At 39.1% G+C, this 21,473-nt stretch overlaps 4 protein-coding genes across 5 annotated transcripts in view; 2 read left to right on the forward strand and 2 right to left on the reverse strand.

Annotated features, from left to right (window-relative positions):
- Positions 1 to 8,702: 8,702 nt before the first annotated feature.
- atp6v1f (ATPase H+ transporting V1 subunit F) lies at positions 8,703 to 10,376 on the reverse strand. Its single transcript, XM_008400880.1, has 2 exons — positions 10,123 to 10,376; positions 8,703 to 9,122 (listed from the first exon to the last, which is right to left on the reverse strand). The coding sequence occupies exons 1-2, from the start codon at positions 10,278 to 10,280 to the stop codon at positions 8,921 to 8,923; spliced, it is 360 nt and encodes a 119-aa protein (XP_008399102.1). The 5' UTR covers positions 10,281 to 10,376; the 3' UTR covers positions 8,703 to 8,920.
- Positions 10,360 to 11,975, forward strand: lamtor4 (late endosomal/lysosomal adaptor, MAPK and MTOR activator 4). The gene is made up of 4 exons (XM_008400881.2): positions 10,360 to 10,447; positions 10,546 to 10,629; positions 11,584 to 11,701; positions 11,781 to 11,975. Exons 1-4 carry the CDS (start codon positions 10,445 to 10,447, stop codon positions 11,876 to 11,878), a joined length of 303 nt encoding a protein of 100 aa, XP_008399103.1. The 5' UTR covers positions 10,360 to 10,444; the 3' UTR covers positions 11,879 to 11,975.
- A 964-nt stretch (positions 11,976 to 12,939) lies between these two features.
- LOC103459372 (ADP-ribosylation factor 4) lies at positions 12,940 to 18,403 on the reverse strand. 2 transcript variants are annotated; one of them, XR_532726.2, is made up of 7 exons: positions 18,155 to 18,403; positions 16,823 to 16,903; positions 15,573 to 15,682; positions 15,433 to 15,504; positions 15,234 to 15,359; positions 13,155 to 13,429; positions 12,940 to 13,033 (listed from the first exon to the last, which is right to left on the reverse strand). XR_532726.2 is itself a non-coding variant. In XM_008400882.2 (6 exons), exons 1-6 carry the CDS (start codon positions 18,219 to 18,221, stop codon positions 13,343 to 13,345), a joined length of 543 nt encoding a protein of 180 aa, XP_008399104.1. In that variant the 5' UTR covers positions 18,222 to 18,403; the 3' UTR covers positions 12,940 to 13,342. The 2 variants fall into 2 exon arrangements, 1 of the variants encoding a protein (XP_008399104.1); XM_008400882.2 differs by having other exon boundaries at positions 12,940 to 13,429.
- A 1,122-nt stretch (positions 18,404 to 19,525) lies between these two features.
- gcc1 (GRIP and coiled-coil domain containing 1) overlaps positions 19,526 to 21,473 on the forward strand; it is an 8,432-nt gene continuing 6,484 nt past the window's right edge. Inside the window, exons 1-2 of the mRNA XM_008400883.2 lie at positions 19,526 to 19,728; positions 20,922 to 21,390. Coding sequence (XP_008399105.1) covers positions 21,016 to 21,390 — 375 coding nt within the window. The 5' untranslated portion in view covers positions 19,526 to 19,728; positions 20,922 to 21,015. The remainder of the gene's footprint in view (positions 19,729 to 20,921; positions 21,391 to 21,473) is intronic.

Consider the following 21,473-nt stretch of genomic DNA (forward strand, 5'->3'; position numbering starts at 1 on the left):
TTACTAGTAACAACTGTTGCTATGTGCAAATGATATGATCAATAACTGATCACACCTCAAAAAGTCACCACTCTCTGCCACTAGGATTTGGCTTTTATCTCATCGTTTTCCAGTTATTTTGATAAATTTCTTGTTGTCATAAGAATTTTGACTCATCGTTTCCGGGATTGTTTGGTTTACTGTTTACTCCACTGTTTGTTCAATATGAATGAGTGAGTGTTTTGAGAGAAGAGTGAAGGCCTTTCTTTTCTTTCACCAGTTTCTGTTGACCATCATCAGACCATCATGCATCTGTTGAAAGTCTTTATGCAGTAATTTTATCAATGAAAGTCTGTCAATAAGATGACACTAATCCCTCAAGGGCTGGGTTCGGATGACAATGTGGGTGAGTTATCCGTGCTACTTGTTGTTCCTGCTGTCGGGTTCCTTCAGAGGTTTGAGTTGTAGTGCTTGGTGTGTTCTTGTTTTTCTTCATGGTGCAGATCCGATCGAAGCAGTTGTCAATATATTCCTCTAAGGCTTCCAGAACTTTGGAAAAGTATGAATCTGCATTGAAAAAAATATGTAACTTTTAAAGTTGAATTGCTGGCAACTGGGCCTGTGTGGCACTAGGAAGCTAGTGTCATGATGTGGTTGGTTGCGGTGAGGAAGTGGACGCAGGTAGACCCAGGATGTGATGAAAAAATGATGAATTTAATGATGATAATCCAAACACGGAACAGCACGGGAAAACAGGCATCCACGGGAGCAGACCACATAGATTGACAAGGATCCGACGAAGAACACAGACAACAGGTGAGACTAAATGCACATGGGGTAATCAAGGGAACGAGACACACCTGGGAGACGACGGGGAAGACGCAGAAACAGGACTCACAGGATCACACAGAAACTCAAAAATAAACACACAGAAACACGGATCACGACAGTACCCCCTAAAGGGGCGGATACCAGACGCCCAACAGAAAAGTCCAGACCCAACAGGGTGGGCGGCGGCAGGAGGGCTAGAGTCCAGAAAACACAACTAAATACAAACAGGAACTCAAACACAGAAAAAAACAAAACCTTCCGGGGACCGACCACGGCACAGGAGGTGAAGCTCACATGGGCGTTACGGTGAATGGTGACGTCGGAGGCGGAGCAGAGGCCGCGGAGGGCGGCGCCGCAGGAGGCGGAGCAGAAAAATGATCAAATAAACTGAAATAAACTCAACTCACTAAGAAAGTGAGCTTCTTTATTCCGCCACCAGATGGCGCCAAAGTTCACCTTAATTTAAAATCAGGATACAGAAGAAAATGTTTTTAAAGCGCTTTTATTCAGCATCAATAAGCAAAGAGAATCTTGTTGTGCTATTTGTATCAGATTCATTCAATTAAGCAAATATATATTTTTGTCCTCAAACAACTGAATAAACCCCTCAAATGACACGTTTCTGTTTTTCTGTAACGGGTTTGTTGATTTGGTTTACATCTCATGAACAGTATTTAGTAGTTACAGATGGACGCTGCAGTTGATTTCTAGGGTGTAATGATTATAAAACATACAATTTGAATTTATTGCATATGTAACCTGGTTGTAATTCTCTTTTGTTATAATTACACAAAATGTATTTTTTTGATTATTTGTCTTGTTCCTTATCTTACTGAAACACCTGTCATTGTTTTAACCGTGTTACTTTAAGATCGGAAGCCCCTCCCTTTTATTTCTTCTTCTGTGGTATTATCTTTAAATTGTTTGCGCCATAGACATAATATAATGTCTATGTCTTACATTATGTCTAAGGTTTGCGCCCCTTATCCCCTCCCCTTTTGTCTTGTCCTGTGAGAGAGGTGTGTGTACTTTATTTTTCCATCTAAATACATTGTTTATTTATAGCTCTATTAAGTTAATTTTTGCTTATACTTTTGTTTTGTGTAGGACTTGGAGCGGGCAGCTTTTAACACGGTTGTTTTGTCTGTATTCTCGTCAGAAATAAACCGAGAATCATCCATTCGAAAGATAAACTGTGTCACGGTCCATCCACTCAAAAACCAGCACAACGCGGGAAAGGATCCGGTTACACATAGAAAAAGTGTTTCAGGGCGAAATGGGATAATAAGATGAGACAAAATGATTACAGAGCAGAGAAAAACAATTAAAGGTGATTTCATGATGTCTCTCTGCGTCTGGTCAGGTAGAAGTGGGTCAGTTTGTGATGTCACTTCCCAGGTCCGTAAGGATCATGGACAGACCCTCCCGCTTTTTCATCTCCTCCAGCCTGAAGATTTTCACCGAGCCTCCCCGTATGGCAAAGACTGATGGGACATTTTGTGTTCAAAAAAGCTTTCCTGAAAGAAGAACACATCAAAAATCACTGTTATTCTCCGTACTAACAAGTAAATTCAAAGTAACTTTAATCAGAAGCAAGTTCCGGATGTCAGGTTATCTTCTAGTTGTGTGATTTAAAATAATCCTGATTAATCAATTCAATAATTCCTCTCCGATTTTCAGAATCTATTGAAATGTATATGAAAATGGACATAAATTGTGTCAGGAAACCAATCACAATCTGAGCAAAGACAGAAAATACTCGCAATGTCCTTCACCAATTACTTTTTGATTTATTGATTTTGAATATTCCAGTTTGTAACTCAAGCTGTTTATTGTTAGCATCAGGATCAAAACATTTTCTCAAATATATTATGCAAACTTAGAGATGCTTCATTGGCCTTCATTCTGCTAACGGTGTTAGCTCCGGCTAATGGTGTCACCTCTGGTTAATATAGTAAACAGTAGATCACAAGCCGATCACATTTTTTTAATATTTACATTTCATGTATTACAGCACATAAAAACTTTGACGGAGTTTGCCTCAGTCCAGATGTTAGCGTATGTTAGCTTCTATGACAGTATCGTCTTCGGCCCAGCATGCACCGCGCAGGTGAAAAATTTCGACCTCCGTGAGTGAAAAATGTAACAAAGGCTTACCATTATTGAAGTAATTATTATTTTTTTAAATCTAACAAGTTGTTTAACTACCAGTGGATCCCAGCCATTCCTTTTTTTCTAGATGTTTTGAAATTTAGGTTTAAATCTGTATAAGGTTTAAACTTTTGAAAATTGTATTATTATTTTGGCGCTTCAGTACACATGAACCTGATTAATTAAATGGCTGACTGTTAAGGTCTGTGGGTCTCATCCAGAGTTGGGTAGTAACTAGTTACATTTACTTAGTCACATCTACTTCAGTAACTTTTTTGAAAATATCTACTTTTATGAGTATTTTTACTTTTTTATTTTTACTTGAGTAACATTTCTGGATTCTCGACTGAATGAAAAATGTTTTAGCTGCTCTGTTTGTCAGTGTCTCGTTCACCAGACACAGAAACAAACATAGTTTTGTTAAAGTTTCATAAGTTTTTATTGAAAGAAACATATTTGGAAAAATTGTATTTTACCTTATGATGTTACTTTATTAATTATTGTCATTTTTATTCTTAAAATACCCAAAGTTCTGACTGACTTTATATTTTGATCCATCTGGTGGTATAATTTTTAAATATTAAATATTTGATCATTTGATCAGGTCAGTACTTGAGTAAACTTTTCACCAAATAGTTTTTTACTCTTACTTGATTTTTTTTGGAGAGCTTCTTTTTTACTTTTCCTTGAATAAAAATATGTTGACTCACTTACTTGAGTACAATATTTGACTACTACCCAACTCTGCTCTCATCTCACCTTCTGCGATTTATTCTGTGTCTAACTTGGTTTGTAATCTTCATCCTATATAGTTACGGCTCTTGGTATCGACTCCCTGAAACATAGTTACAGTGTTTTGAAAGTTAAACTTATGAGTTTTTCCTTCACCCACTGACGATCCCTTTCAGCCAATCAGATTATCAGTAATACGTACTCCTGACCAGGTTCCCTGAAACACACATAGACAAACATCTGGTTTCACATCTGTCTGAGAACAACACAGACAAGCATCTGAGCAGATACTGAATGTTTAATCTGAGGACTGATTCTTACAGTGGGCCCTGAGGAAGAACCAAACTGGAAGACAAATACAGAGCAGTTTGAAAGTGGATGACGTGGAGCTGGAGTTGAGGATTTACAGCAGAGTTTACTCACATATAGGGAGTCCTGTTCATGACAAGAACACAGAAATTAGCAAACTGAGTTAAACAACAGTATTTTCTCCTGTAGATCTCTTTTATAAAATTTAGATGACCAGGAACTTACCTGCCGCCCTCTGTCCCATTAATGTTCACAGAAGAGTCAAAACTGAAAGACGAAAGCAAAACCACAACAGGTTTGTACAAAAACGCAGTGAAAGGATGAGGAGGAGATGCCTGCATAACATCTGTTGTACATATCACAATGGTAGCTGCACCTACTGTTAAAATGTTAGAAAATGCTGAAATTAATTTCTTTTAAAAATAAAGCACAAAATTATAAGGACAAAATTTGAAAATATCAAATAAAACAATTAAATGAGAGAAAAATAAAATAGGAAAATGAAAAACTAGCAACAAAAATAAAATAGAAGAAATAAAAAACCCAAATAAAAGAAATTAAATAAGTTTCAGCCTAACTAAAATATAGTAAAATATCATAAAACTCCACTGACATTAAAATAACACAAATAGTTTGAAAGGAATAATTACAAAAACAAAACAAAAATCTGTTGATTTGTAAAATTAAAATTAAAAGACATTCATTTAAAGACTATGAAAAAAAGAAAAACTCAAATGAAACAAATTAGATAAAATCCATCCATCCATCCATCCATCCATTTTCTTCCGCTTCATCCGGGGTCGGGTCGCGGGGGCAGCAGCTTCAGAAGGGAGGCCCAGACTTCCCTCTCCCCAGCCACTTCTTCCAGCTCCTCCAGGAACCCCAAGGCATTCCCAGGCCAGCCGAGAGACATAGTCCCTCGAGCGTGTCCTGGGTCTTCCCCGAGGCCTCCTCCCGGTGGGACGTGCCCGGAACACCTCACCAGAGAGGCGTCCAGGAGGCATCCTTACCAGATGCCCGAGCCTCAACTGGCTCCTCTCGACGTGGAGGAGCAGCGGCTYTACTCTGAGTCCCTCCCGGATGACCGAGCTTCTCTCTCTAAGGGAGAGCCCAGCCACCCTGCGGAGGAAGCCCATTTCGGCCGCTTGTATCCGTGATCTCGTTCTTTCGGTCATGACCCAAAGCTCATGACCATAGATGAGGGTGGGAACGTAGATCGACCGGTAAATCGAGAGCTTCGCTTTTTGACTCAGCTCTCTCTTCACCACGACGGACCGGTACAGCGCTCGTTTCACGGCAGACGCTGCCCCAATCCGCCTGTCGATCTCCCGCTCCCTTCTTCCCTCATTCGTGAACAAGATCCCCAGATACTTAAACTCCTCCACTTGAGGCAGGACGACCCCCCTGACCCGGAGAAGGCACTCTACCCTTTTCCGGCTCAAGACCATGGCCTCGGATTTGGAGGCACTGAGCCTCATCCAGGCCGCTTCACACTCGGCCGCGAACCGCTCCAGCAAGAGCTGCAGATTACGTTCCGATGAAGCCAACAGGACCACATCATCCTCAAAGAGCAGACATCCGATCCTAAGGCCACCAAAACGGATCCCCTCAACACCTCGGCTGCGCCTAGAAATTCTGTCCATGAAAGTAATGAACAGGATCGGTGACAAAGGGCAGCCTTGGCGGAGTCCAACTCTCACHGGAAACGAGCCCGACTTACTGCCGGCAATGCGGACCAGACTCTGACACCGGTCATACAGGGACCTGACAGCCCGTATCAAAGGGCCCGGTACCCCATACTCCCGGAGTACCCCCCACACGGGCCTCACGAGGGACACGGTCGAACGCCTTCTCCAAGTCCACAAAACACATGTAGACTGGTTGGGCGAACTCCTAGAACCCTCCAGGACCCTGCTGAGGGTGTAGAGCTGGTCCAGTGTTCCACGACCAGGACGAAAACCACACTGCTCTTCCTGAATCTGAGGTTCGACTATCCGACGGACCCTCCTCTCCAGGACCCCTGAATAGACCTTACCAGGGAGGCTTAAGAGTGTGACCCCCCTGTAATTGGAGCACACCCTCCGGTCCCCCTTTTTAAACAGGGGGAGCACCGCCCCAGTCTGCCAATCCAGGGGAACTGCCCCCGATGTCTATGCGATATTGCAGAGTCGTGTAAGCCAACACAACCCTGCAACATCCAGAGCCTTAAGGAACTCCGGGCGGATCTCATCCACCCCCGGGGCCCTGCCACCGAGGAGCTTTTTGACCACCTCGGCGACCTCGTCCCCAGAGATTGGAGAGCCCAACCCAGAGTCCCCATGCTCAGCTTCCTCAACAGAAGGCATGTTGGTGGGATTGAGGAGGTCTTCGATAAAATCTAAATAAAACTAAAATGTAATAAAATTGTAAACATCAATAAAATAAAAAAATATTTTAACTACAAAATTAAAGAAGGGGCTAAAGAACTGATAAAAAAATAAATTATATTTAAATGTAAAAACATTTTTCAATGTACACTGGAATTAACCACATGAGCCAGAAATAAGGAATGTTACACTTTAAAATCCAGAAATTACAATAATATGAACTAAAATGGAAATATTTAATTATCAAATAATAATTTAAGAAGCAATTAATTGAATAAATCAGAAAAACAATAATCAGAATCATGAAAACCTCCATAACGTCGACACGACTCACCTGGGGAAGTTTGTTTCATTTTGGGATCGGTGAAGATTCCCAGTGGAGTTTCTGTCGTCCTCCATGAGTTTGGATTCACTGCAGACAGAAAACAACAAAATACCTCATCTGACCTGTCAGAGCAGCAGAAATGCAGAGATAAACCGAGGCGGATTGAGGTTGAACCTCACCTGGGGTGCTCAGGTGGAGCAGGAAGAGGACCAGCGGATGTAAAAGCAGCCATCATCATCATCATCATCATCATGAGGAACAGCATCATGGTGGGAAGCAGAGCGGCCGTCTGACGCAGCTCCGGCCAACTGAAGGGCTTTATACTCCCTCTGGCTGATCTGAGGTCAGTTTTTTGTTGTTCATTTGTAACCCCTCTATGTTCAGCTCAGGTCCAGTAGGTCAGTCCAGCAGCTTCTGCCCCACAATTACAGACAGCAGCAGAGAAAAGGGCCTGATTGTGATCGTATTTAACATAAATTTATATCATTAATCTACATAACTAATCTCATCTTTAACATAAATAATATATTTTTAGTACAGGAAATAAAATCATATGTGAAAGATTCAAAGATAAAGCAAACTACAAAGGAAAAGCTCCCAATGAGCAGTTAGCAGCAGCTAACATTTGTAAAATTAAACATAACTAAAATAGACAACATTAACAATGATAGCAGTTAAAAACATATAGAAAATACAGCAAAATTACTAATGAAACACTGTGTATGATTAAATTTGTTTAAATATGTGTGAAAATATAACATTTGTAAAGAAAACACAGAGCTGTTAGTTACCAATGGCAACAGAAAAAGGGGGAGGTGCCTGCAATTACTGGTTGCTATGGTAACCACCAACCGTCAAGCGCAGCACTGAACTTAAACTACCGATAAAAGTCTGAAGAAACAACTTCTAGACAAAACAAAATAAATTCAAAGAATAAATAAACAATTTTTTACTTCACATCTGCAATACTGTTAAAATAAAACCCTGTTACACTTACTGGAATAGAATAGAAGACATTTTATTGATTCCCAAAGAGAAATTAACAGAACGGTTTGTACTTTCTGATATTGTGATAAGACTATAAAAAGAAATAGTTCCTATTTGGTCTCCACCGGACTGAAGATCCTGGGGTTGCACAGGATGTCCTTCAGCGTCAGTGTTTTCTGTCCTCCATTGAGGGTCAGCTCATGTTTTTCTGAACTTCAGCTGAAGGACAGAAGCTTATGAAGTTCCTCTGTGTTGGTGTTTTCAGTTCTTGTTTTTATCTCGTCTGGATCCGATTCTGGATCATTCATTTCTATTTTGAAAGAACTAATGAAAGAAAAGTAATTTCCCCAGCAAATTCATCCCAGGATAAGACCGTCTACAAACAAGGCAATTAAAAAAACCTTGAGCAAACCTTGTGAAGAGTGGTGGAAAAAAGTATCTTCACACTAAAAAGAATACTTCAGCATTACTTTTTGAAGATTGTGTCCACATAAATCACAAGTCTTTTTGGAGAAAACCTTGTTAAGCACAGTGGTGGAGGAATTATGATTTGGACATTACACGTATTTTAGACTTTAATCTGAGGTCAGTTCAGAATTTTTGTAAAGGGGTTATAAATCTACGATCTAAAACCCTAAAATAGCATTCCTGGAATGGTGGCTTGTTTCTCCGCCATTACAACATTTTTATCAGCAGTACGTGAGGATGATTGACAGCACTAAGACACCGCCTCCTGGCTCTGATTGGTTGCTGGTCTGGAACGGTTCATTTCTTCAGGCAGAAATAACACTCTGAGGAAGTGGAGGAGCTCAATCTTTTCACAGATTATCTGGCTGTAACATGACATGGTGACAGTTTTAACAAATATGGAAAAAACATATTTTTGTAAAAGTTAAATACTGCAGCTTTAAAGGAGTTAAGAATATTACATGTACTGATCCAATGAATGAGTTTGTGTAGAAAAAAAAACGTTTAAACGTAGTTGATATGTTACCTTCTCTCACTGAATATAAACAATGAACTCCACAATCACAAATATATTTTATTAATTCCAACATCTATTACATTTTATAAGTTAACACATCTGCACAAACACTGATGGGAGGAGAACAACTGCAGAAATACACACAAAAAAACGACACAGTCACATGAAAACTGAGCATCCAGTTCCTGGAAATCTCAGACGACATGCCGTGTAAATAACCAGCGGATCAACACACTCAGCTCGTTAATCAGCCGTTTATCGGAAATCCTCTGCAGAAAACATGCCCTTGGCCCGGCGCAGGATGGAGTCCTTGGACGCGTCATACGGATGCTCTTTGGACGGGATCTCCAGCACCGCCGGGATCGACTGCATGTGGGCGTCGATGGCGTGCCGGATCATCTCGGCGATGAACTGGTTGATCAGAATGATGGCGATGTCGCTCCGAGCCAGGAAGCTCCTGCAGGAGGAAACAAATGTCCGAACAGTTAAAATAACAGGGAAATCTTAACAGGAATTAGTTCAGATCTATGAACCTGTTCAAATGTAGAAATCTGTTCAGAGTGAAGAATCAGATTTAAGTCGGGAATCTGTTCAAGACTAAGTTCAGAATTAGGAATTTGTTCAAGAATCAGTAATTTGTTCAAGAATTAAAAAAAACCTAAGATTCAGCATCAGATTTCACACCAGAGTCAGGAATCTCTTTAAGAATGTGCGCAGAATTAGGAAGTTTTTCAAGAATCAGTTCAGAGTAGGTAATCTGTTCAAGAATAATAGATTCACTATCAAAAATTGAATCAAAGTCAGGAATCTGTTCAGAAAGTTGGAATACATTTAAGATTTTTTTTTAATCTAGATTGAATTTTTCAAATAATCTAAATAATAAGATACTTCCATTGCACTATTGTTTTTGCCTCTGAGGGTATTCCATACACACATTGCACCAATATCCTTAAAAAGTCATTTTTCTTTGACAACCAAATGAAAAAAATATCAGAACAATGTAATGTCAGACGAATGTTTACAATACTATCAATACATTTAATGAGGTCATTCTGATCGAACATAAAGTTTTATATGCGATCAACAATCGACTAATTTTAAAAACGCTTTCATTTTCAAGAGAGTCTGGTATAAAGAACAAACATATTAACATTTTGGTTAAATTGACAGTTTTCATTTATGTGTCGTAATTAATATAATTATAAACTCTCTGCCAAATTACACCAAAAAACAGATTATAGGAAATAAAAATATTAAAACATGAAGTGTATGAGTTGGGAGGAGCTAGTGGGCCCGAACCTCAAGCAACACCAGATTCCATTCAGAATTTTACAAATTTAATATTCTCATCAATAATGCTGTCTTATTATTGTTGATTTCACCTGAGGTCTATTTTAATTTTGTATAAATATTTAAAATGAGAGGTTTCCGGTGTGTAACAGTGTATCGGGCCTCACTTGAACGTCTCCTCGATCTCCGTGATGCTCGTGTCCTTCTCCACCACCAGGAAGTTCGGCTTTCGGTTCTTGTTCAGCTCCCCGATCCCACCGAGCAGAAAGCCCGTCACCGTGTCCTCGTCCCCGATCACGGCGATCAGTTTGCCTCGACCCGCCATAGCCAGCTGCTTTGGTCCAGTAGCACCACCGAGAGACGGTTCGGATCAGCAGGCTTGATCATGTGAGCCGCTGCGTCAGTGGTCACGTGAGGGTCACGCAGCGGCAGCAGGCGGAAGTGAAGTTGCAGTTAGAAACAACAAACCGCAGCAGAAAACTGTACAGTATGGTGAGGGTTTAAACTTAATATTTTCTCCGTTTTGTTTCGTTGGAAGCTGATGAAACGTTCACGGAAGCCTGTTTTTTGTTTGCTTGTTTGTTTTCCAGACGACGGCGGCTCTGACTGCGGGTCTGGAGCGGATTCCGGACCAGCTCGGCTACCTGGTCATCAGTGAGGACGGAGTTCTGGCTGTGAGTTTGGGGAAAAACGAGTTTCTCCACGTTTAACCACCTATACAAAGTACAAAACACAGTGGATGGAAAACCAAAAGTGCCACATTTCTCTATCGACATGTTTTGCAGCAAGCTGATCAAAAGCAACGTTTTGTGGCAATATGATTCTAAAATTTACTTTTTGTTGGAAAACTTGCAACTCAGTCAGGTAGACTTAGGCTTAAAATTGATTTAGAAATTTAGGTGTTTGTTAGAAAACGTTCACATTTTTTACTGTGTTGCATAATTTGGGAAACCTCAAAGTTTAAGTCACAACATTAATATTTAAACTTACTGATGTGCTGAGGAAATCCAGGAGAGATGTTCCCACATGAGAACAGCTCAAAAATGATTAAAATATTATGCAGAAAGTTAAAAAAAAATCTAGCTAATTTAAGAAAGTGAAACTTGTGATGGAGTATTAGGATCACGAAGAAAATAAAAATAATAAAATTACAAAAAAGTTTAACTGTCTAGAATAAAGTGATACTATGAATTCTGGCATTATTTTGACTTCCTTCTTGTAACATTAGTTTATCCAAGTACAACTTATCATTATATTTTTTCCTTTTTAATAATTTTTTTTCTGACGTGATATTTTTTCCTAAATCTTATCTATTGATTACACATACATATTTCAAGCCTTGGTTTCTTTTCATTTTGATAATTATGCCTTTTGTGTTTTGTGATTTTTGTATATATAATTTTTTTTCTGTGAATGGTTTTGAAGTTACATATGTTTTTAAAAAAGTGTGATATTTTTATTAAAGTATTTAAAACAATATAGTGAGATTCTTTTTTTTTGTCAGTATTGCACTCCCATACTTTGACAGCATCAGTTGTTGGAAAGCAATGCTAATCCACCTCATTTGCTTTTCATCATGGTTTGAAACCAACAAGGTCCGGTTCTGACAGAACTCCTCACCTGTTCAGTCTGCAGGTGAGCTGGAGAACGATGAGCACACTGCCGGTGTGATGATGCAGATGGTCCGGACAGCCTGCCGCTTCCGGTTATCCGGGTCAACAGACGCGCCGTTCAAACGCATGTCAGGTAACAAAGCTGCTCGTTTCACCAGAGAGAGATCTGATTGGCTCAGCAGCTAACCGACCTGTGTGCTTCATGTTTGCAGTAATCCTGGAGGATTTTGTGTACGTAGTGACGATTTCAGGTCAGAAAGTGTTTGTGGTCAAACGTCAGAACAACCAGCACGAACCAGTCAACGTGTAGGAACCGGAGCGAACTGGACGAAGGCGATGGCGTCATTCTGTGATTTATTTTTGTTTACGATGTCTGTAAAATAAACAATTTGAAACTGCTGCTTAAACTTCTGCTTTTACTGCCAGTTTTCTATGGAAATTTAAATGAGATCCTGAATCGAGTTGCTGATGAAATTCATGTAAAAGTTACAGAATGACTCAGGGACTGACTTGGACTGTTCCATTTTTAAAAAATGTCTTAATCAGTTCTCAATAGTTGTTTTGACAGGTTTTTAGTTTATCTTGGTTACTTTTAATAATGTCCTTATAGCTTAGCATAAACTAAACAGACATATCAATGCAGAACTGATTCCTGTTTTTGAACAGATTCTTGCTTAAACCTGTTTAATATTCTTTCTTTTGAACTGATTCTTTTAAAACCGACTCTTCCTTTGAACTTATTCCTGTTTTTTAACAGATTGTTCCCTCAAAACTGATTCCCATTCTGATTCCCTGGGTTTGAACATTTTCCTTTGAGCCAGTTCCTCTTTTTGAAGATTCTTTTGAATGTTTTTGAAGTTTCTTCCCTAACGTATCTATTTTTGAACAGCTGCTTCCTTTGAACCGATTTCTGTTTTTCTATTCCTGATTCTTCCTCCTGAACTTATTCCATATCCTGAACAAATGTAACTCCAAGAGGATTAATGATATTGGTCAGATTCTTAATCAACTAATTCCTAATATTGAAAGATTGAACTGATTCCTTTCTTCTCAGATTACATCATAATCTTCTGATGTAACAATCATAGGTAGGATTTGTTCAAACTCTCCTTAAATGAGCTGCGTTTAATTAAAATCACATATGGGATCATCTGGAAATCAACGTTGGTTCTAATTATTGATCAGCAGGTTAAATACTGAAAAATCTTATTTTTTTCTGTTCATTAAATGCATTAAACTCTTGACTAATTTTAGTCCACAGATCCTAAAACGACCAGCGTGTATTGTTTCATTCTTGTAAAATTTTTTTTTATCAAAAGCAGGTCAAAGGTCAAGGTGAAACTTTAGTGAAAAAGTGCACTTAAAGAGATCTGAGAAGAAAAAAAAACCTTTATTGCATCGTTGTTGCGTCTGTGTTTCTTCCTCTTCACACTGATAAGGAATGACGAGGCCGTCAGGTCCGGCTCTGTGGAATGAGACACATGACCAGGTAACTGTCACCTGTCGTAAGCCCCGCCCCCCACTCTCCCTACAACATCCGGTCACATGATCTGGAGTTAAAACAGATTAAAAGAAAACAAACAGACCTAACAAACAATAGAAGAGGATGATGGGAAACCAGGTGAGCTCAGAGTCCATGACATCACTTCCTCCTACAGATACATTTATAATTTAAAAAAACAAAAACAACCCAGAAACAGTCCTGTGAAATGCTCCCCATCCTCCCTCCTCGGTTTGTACACGGTGACATCATCCTGCTGCTTCCTGTAGGCGTCTAGCGTTTCGACAGCTCATTGGACAGCCAGTCCAGACCCTCGTAGAGACCCGTCCCCTGAGTGGCGCAGGTGGCCTGGACGTGCCACTGGAACCAGAAACAAACCCGTCAGAACCAGAATCCATTCAGCATCAAAGCTGCAGTTTGTGACTTTTATGAAAACATGATTTTTACTTATTTGTTAAAATTGTGACGATTTAAAATGAGGAAGGAATGTGAAAAGATGAATCTTCACTTCTTCCCTGAGCTCCTATTACTGAAGAAAACTGGAGCCAGTGGGTGGGTCTTAGCGCTGTCAACCAGCATCATGTACACGCTGCTCAATGTGCTAAGGGTGGAAAAACGCCTTGCGTTTGGGAAAACAATTTATTGACAGTTATCAGTGGCTATGCTAACTAGCTTTAGCATTCACAGTGGGCTAAGCTAGCTGCAGGGTAGCAGTTTGAGATGCAAATCTTTCACTATTGATTTGACTCCAACTTTTAGGGTCACGATTTGATTCAGAAACCAAGAGATTCTGTTTAAAGCACAAAGGGTGACTGACAGCACTAAGACCCGCCTCCAGGCTCTGATTGGTTGTTTCTGTTAAGAACTCGGAGGACTGGGGGAAGGCAGAGGAGCTCCATTTTTCCACAGATTATCTGTCTCAAACAGTTTCAAAAATCGGTAAAATAAAAATTAAAGTTACATACTGCAGCTTTAAAAATGTCTAACAGGAAATAAGTTTGCCAGGAAATACAAATAAGGACAATTCTTACTACTGAAGCGCAAACAGAACTTGCAAAATATTACAGAACATATAAAAAGTGTTAGAAAAAAGTGACTCTTTGTCCTGACGCAAGAGGAAGGAAAGACATGAAATGTTGGTTGCATCATTTCTGCCAAAGGGAAGGAAAACTGTTTTATTGCACAAAAAACAAATTTCTAACTCTCTGAATTAGGGAACAATAACTGTCAAAGCTTAAAATAATCTTTAAGAGACATGAACTGAAGAGATTTAAGAGATTTGTCCTTTTCAGATTTTACCAGGTGTGTAAAGCACATTACAGCCACCAGGAGGCAGCAGTCTCTCAACTAGCGCTGAAGAAATGGAATAATGTGTTTAAATGTCACAATGACAACTTTTACTGGACCATAAACTGTCCCAGAAATTCTTTTAATAAATTATATTATTTTGAGACCATTTTTAAGTAATATATTAAAGTCAAGTTTGCCCTCCAAATGAATAATAAACTTTAATTTTCAACAGGACTGGAAGATATTTTAACTTTATCAGAAGTCCAGACCTCATTCCAGCTCTGGGTTTGTGGCAATAAGATAAAAAGTGATTATTTATAACATTTTATTTGAAATGATGTGAGAAAAGCGTTCAGACAGGAAAAAATCTAATTCATCTGAGCTGCTTAAATGAGCTAAATACTTCCTGCAACTAGGAATTATTGAGTTAATAGATTAATTTCGATTATACTGACAATTAACTTGATAAAAATTGTAAAATTTTGCAGATTTTTAATTTATGCAATATTAGAAATGCATTAAAAGATACAAATAATTAAATTCCAGTCTAAATCTGCATCTTAATTCCAATACAGAGTATTGATTATTTTATGGATTATAAATAATAATTTATAATTGGATAGCAAAATGTGCTAATTTGAGTTCTTGTTTACAGAATATAAACAAAGTGAAACTTTTAGGTAAAATTGTTTCACAGTTCTGCCTAAATTACTGCTCTGAATGTGTTGTTCTTTCAGTATATGGCCTTTTTTGAGTCTAATTTACCGTAAGATAGTTGACGATTACTTCACTAATCGATTATTCTCGATACCATCCTATGCTAAGCTTCACACAGCTCCTGTTCTGCAGGTGGTGATTGTAAATCCATCCTTACGGTTCTGCTGCGCAGGCTGTGCAGGCCCAGTTTGTCGGTGAGTTCGCTGACCCCCATGGCGTTGGGAAGATCCTGTTTGTTTGCAAACACCAGAAGGACGGCGTCCTTCAGCTCGTCTTCCTGGATCTGAGGGAGCCAGAGTCATGTGACGCGTGATGTCAACGATGACAGATCATGTCTGGATCTACTGACCACTCACCATCTTGGAGAGTTCCTCCGCCGACTCGGCCACTCTCTCTCTGTCGTTGCTGTCCACCACGAAGATCAGACCCTGCAGGAGAAGAACCGGGTCAGAACGTCGGTAGCCGCAGTTTGAGCCTGCGCCTGCGGGGGGCGTACCTGCGTGTTCTGGAAGTAGTGCCTCCACAGAGGTCGGATCTTGTCCTGGCCGCCGACGTCCCACACCGTGAAGCAGATGTTCTTGTACTCCACCGTCTCCACGTTAAAACCTGAAACACGCAGCAGCCGTTAGCGAGCGCCAGGTCAGGCCAACGCTTCCGTTGACTGAAGAACCAAATCAGCTCGGTGGCAACATGGCAATTTCAACGGGAAGTCTTTGCACTAGGATGAGGAGGGTTTTTCGGCTGTATTGAAATTGGTGTATTTTGCAAAATTGCAACGGAAATCCTTTTTTCGCACCTCAGAAGTCATGTGATCAACAACCAGATGTTACTACTGGCAGAAACGACAAAGAAAACGACAGGAAGTGGTTGGAGGATGATGTTTTTAAATGAAAAACTTATTCACATGATTTTGATTATATTTCTTATTTAATGAAATAAAAAGAAATATAATCTTCTTATATTTCTTATTTTTATAATAAGAAATATTATAAAAATATAATATTTTTATAAAACACAAAATGCAAAATTGTGTTTGTTCGACATTAGTGGAAAACTGACAAAGTTTTGCAATCATTTGTAATAGAAGCAGAGCTAGACTCTCACTCGCAGAAGACGCTCTATTTATTCCTCCAGACATTAAATCCACATTTTTCAAAAATGTCATAATAAGTTGGAAAAATTTTATTTAGTTCGCTAAACTTTCCACATTTGAGGTTTTCCTGCAAGGCCCTACTCTTTGTTTTTACAACTTGCCCCTCTGGTTTGGGGAGTTATGATGCGTAACCATGGCAACAAGGTATTGCTTTTACCACCGGGAGAAACTGATTAGCATCTGAAAAGCTCAAACAATACCTGATCGGCAACCCAAAACCCAGAGGAGCTGAAAATGAGGCTTCATGAACGCAGAGCGGGTTCGAAGTGGGTCGAACGCAGATTTAAAGAGGAAAAGCAAACGAGGTGGATCCACTCATATCGATGGAAAGTTTAGCGGAAGGTAAAAGTGAATATAAAGCAGGGCTGATTTGGAAATGAATGTTCCAGCGTATGAACAAATAGAGTAACTGGAGTCAGGAATTGGTTGGTTACTGATACTCCTGATCTGATTCTGTCCTAATGGACAAAAATAAACTCTGAAGTTCACATAGGTACAACGCAGTAACAACCAATAATCAATATTTCATCTCATCAACCCTCCTCCTGTTGACCTTTGAGCATTTAGCTGCTTGAAAGACGATCTGAGCTCACCGATAGTTGGGATGGTGGTGACGATCTCTCCGAGTTTCAGTTTGTACAGGATTGTTGTTTTTCCAGCTGCATCCAGACCCACTGAAACAAGCAAAGGCAGAACGTTCTGATCATTTGGTTCATATTTACTGGTGTTTAAACAGAACATATGTACATATGTTAAGTAATCACCCACACCCTTCTACTTAAACAACTATATTATTTTAGCCAACTTAAAATGGCCATTTATGTAACAAGAATAATTGAGACCAAACACTGACCCCTGTTGGACACCACAGGTAATGCACAAACATTTTCCTGATGATCAGATCTACTTCATCGTATGTCACCTTTCACCCTAAAAATTCAATATTTTTTAGATATTTGCAACTAATTCTTTACTTTTCTGTTCTTTAAATCTAACAGTTTGTGAACAGACAAAGACACAAATCCACAATAACATAAAAGGATCCAGAAACAACAAGAATTCATCCAGAACTAAACCTTCAAGGCAACATCTTCAGGACTGCGCCTGAAAACAGGAAAAGGAAATATATATATATATATATATATATATACTGCTCAAAAAAATAAAGTGAACACTTAAGTGTTCACTTAAACAGTAAGTGTACATATACACTTTTCTGAGCAGTGTATATATATATATATATTTAGAGATAATGTTCAGATCTTCGACTCACATAACTAACTATAAAATAAATATAGAGTGTAATGCAAGTGGATCAATAAAATAATATATGCTAAATAATTTAATCCAAATGTTCAGTGGATCCTGACTTCTGGAGATCAAATCAAAACTGGAACCAGTTTCAAACAAATGGACACAAGCTACTGGAAGTGGATCCAGCCCAACACAACTGGATCAACAGGCTAAGGAGTTGATCAATGACAAAACTGGATCAATAGCAACAATAGAAGAGAAAAACTGATACGAAGTCATAAAGATTAAGTAGATGACCATTTCTAAAAGCAGAAAAACTACACAGAAACTAAGAGAACTGTCTCTAAAACTGACAGCAGATTGATTCTGATTATTTCTGACTGGATCAGAAGATTAATGGAAAAAGACTAACTGGATCTGACAGTTTCAACAGATCTACCACTCCTTCCGTTTAGCTCTGACCGTTAGCGTCTGCTAACTAACTTAGCTTCGATTTGGTCCGTTTTCTTTAAAAGTCGCAGTAAAACATAGATCAGCACGAACGTAAACCGGGTGGCAGCGTAAAGTGTGACCGTTGAAAAGCAGCAGTTCGGCTGTAGAGTTCGCTTTCAGCCAGCCGCCGGTACTGGCCCGATCAGATCGGAGCTAGTTAGCCTAGCCGCAATGCTTACCCATCAGTATCCTCATCTGTTTCTTCCCGAACAGCCTGGAGAACAGAGACGAGATGGTCAGACCCATTTTTTATTAAACAACGTCTTCCACGGAGGCAGCCTGAGTAGATGACAAGCTGAGGGTGGGAGCTGTTAGGCGCTTAGCCCGCTGAGGCTGCTGTCAGAACCGAATAACAAGCGTAGAAGAACCGGATCAGATAGAATTGTGGGCGCTGCTCCTCCTTGGTGCCACGTCCAGGCCAACGCGGAATAAATGACGTCACGACTTTGAAACAACTTTATTAACAACTCCAAGAACAATGATGCGTTTGGGTCCCCAGGAAAAAAATTAAGACATGAAAATTATATTCTCATAATTTAGATATTTTAAATATTAAACAAAATGTCTTATACAGCGGGGTAAAATATCCAACTTTGAGTTGACTGAAAATCAGTATGAAATTGTTCAGCTAGACTGAATAGATGAGCCACACACATTTTTTCTTTTAAAATTTGAACCCTTTTTATATGTTTTTTTAAAAAAAAAATTTTGTCAAAATTTATTATTTCTCCTCAATAGTTTCCAGGTCAGACTCATTGACTCATTGACTCCAAATCAATATGAAATTGTTCAACTACACTGGTTGACTCATTTTTATCCCATTTAAAGTCTTTTTTTATTTTTTCTGTAATTTTATATGTATATAAAAATACAAAATAGGTTTTCAATAGCTTCCATGTCATGTGATCCACTGACGAGGAGTAAAAATGAGTGTGCCTTGTTAAAATAGTCTAGTAGATCATTTTCCACTGATTGTGAGTCAACAAGTCACATGACTTGGAAGCTATTGAGGAAAAAAGATTCATTTTGACTTAAAAAGTGTCTAAATAATCTATGGAAGACAATAGAATAGTAAAAATGAGTGTACCTCATCTATCTGGTCTAGCAGAACAATTTTATATTGATTTGGCGTTAATGAGTCACATGACACGGAAGCTATTGAAGCAAAATACACAATTTTGACTAAGAAATTGTTAAAAATATAAAAGAATAGTAGAATACATCCACATTGATTTTGAATAAATGAGTTAAAAACATGTTTTTTTAAATATAGAATTGGCTGAAAAATATTAAAAGGGTTCAAATGGTATAAAACTGAATATATTTGATAGTTAGGCAAGGGTTATTGCTTTCTCTACTGAATCCACGCGTCTCAAAAGAAAAACAACAAATAACTAATTTACAATATATTCAATTTTTTAAATTTTTAATCATGACTGGAATCCAAAAAACATTTCAAAAGAAAAAAGAAACTACCGTAAATAATATTGGAAATAGCGCCCTCTATGGGGCTGACATTTGTCCCCGCCCCTTCCTGTTTGCTGCAGGGCGGTCCTTCTCGTTAGTTCCGCTGTGGCAGAACATGGCGGCTGTCAGCAGCTGCTGTTGTGACATAGGAGAGGGCTAACAGGATTTTTTTGGACCGGTTTGTTGTGTTTCGATTTGATGTCGACAGCTAAGTATATTTAGTTTAGTTAGTTTGTGACTCTAAAGCGCTAAAAGCCGCTTATTGTATCAGGAAGCCGATTATCAGGTAAGAACCGGATCCAACCGGCGGGATAGTGGACTGTGAAGTTTTCTGACTTTTTCATAGTTCAAATGTAAAACAGCAATTTCTGCAGATTACAACGAAATTTGATTAATTAAAACACATTTAAGACAAGTTAATCAAAAATATATATACATAAATAAAAAATTTTCAATACATAAACATAAAATAGAGCTTCTTGTCTACCATTTTTGCCACTATCTGTCTCTGAATGTGGAATCTTGTGGATCCTGAAACACTACATTTATTTAATAACCGAAATTCAAACTATTTCAATGTATCACTGGACTGGACTGTGATGCATCTGCCTGTAAGATTTATATTTACAGACTGCGTTGCTGCACCAGGAAGTCACTATTTGAGGATTCAAACTAACTGGACTAAATCCAAAACCGGATCCTGAATAGCAGAACGAGATTAAAGAAATCACCCAAAAATAATTAGGAGCGCGACTGGATCCATAAGTAGTTTCACATTATTGGAGTTGAATAATAAACTGCATTTCAGGAAAAAACAGAATAAAACCGTGCAACATATTACTGTAAAAACAAATTTAAAGTGTGGAAACAAGCATGAAAGTTTGCATCCTCACCCTCTCAGGATGAAGGTTTTTCATATTTCCCTTTAGTCACTTTAATTTTAGGATGAAACATATATTCTCCATTACCACCATGGTGGCCATTTTGACAAGTAGCTACCAGATAAAGTAAACAAGATCAAGAAAATATATAGAATTTCCATGGTTCAAAATATTTATAAATATGCAGGATTTGACCACAAACAGATTTATCCAGTTATAGGAGAACAGTGTACATCTTGAACAATTGCGCGCAAAGAAAAACAAGAAAAAAAAAAAAGATTAATGACTCAGATTTTTTTTGTTGTTTTTTTAAATGGGTGAAATTATGTTTAATCTGACAACATAAATATTGGCAGTTGTAGTCCAAATATAAATTTTCGTTAGCAGCCATCTTGAATGTTTTCAAAAAAATCTAAGTCCTGTGAATATCTGTGTTCATGCAGATTAATTCAAATCAATTCAAACATTGGAAAAAGGAAATTAAATACTTGATGTAAAAACCGAAGTTGTATCCATAAACAGCTTGATTCTGATGCTATTTTATTAATTGACAGCAGGACAGCCTGCAGATGTTTAATGAAGTATTTCTCTCTTTTAGTTTAGATGTGAGGACAACCGAGTCCACTGTGAGACCTGCATGAGTCCGATCTCTGTATGACGATGGAACCGGTCTGACCTGGACTGAGCCCGACATGGAGAAGTTTGGGATGAGTTTCGGCGGCGGCCCCAGCAGGAAGGAGCTGCTGGACACCATCGAGTCTCAGAAAAAGCAGCTGGTCCAGTACCAGACCCGCTTTAAGGATGTAGTCCGGGCCTACAAGAGCCTCCTGAAGGAGAAGGAGGCTCTGGAAGCCAGCCTGAAGGTTCTGACCGTCACCCAGGACCTGGACCTTAAGCAGCAGGAGCCGGATGCAGCAAGGCGGCTGGACCTGCTGGACGACGGTTGCTCTCTGCACAGTGAGGACAGTGTGGACACAGGAGCGTCTGTGGACGCCGCCAGTGAGACCAACAGAGGGGAGCAGAGTGAGGAGGACCAGGGGGAACCGGGCCAGAGGTCCGACTCTACGGTACGTCAGTCACTTCCTTTCTGTTAAATCTAACATGATTCCGTCCGTCCGTCCGTCCATCCATCCATCCATCCATCCACCCA

Source organism: Poecilia reticulata, linkage group LG23, assembly GCF_000633615.1.
Source record: "Poecilia reticulata strain Guanapo linkage group LG23, Guppy_female_1.0+MT, whole genome shotgun sequence".
Classification (NCBI taxonomy): domain Eukaryota; kingdom Metazoa; phylum Chordata; class Actinopteri; order Cyprinodontiformes; family Poeciliidae; genus Poecilia; species Poecilia reticulata.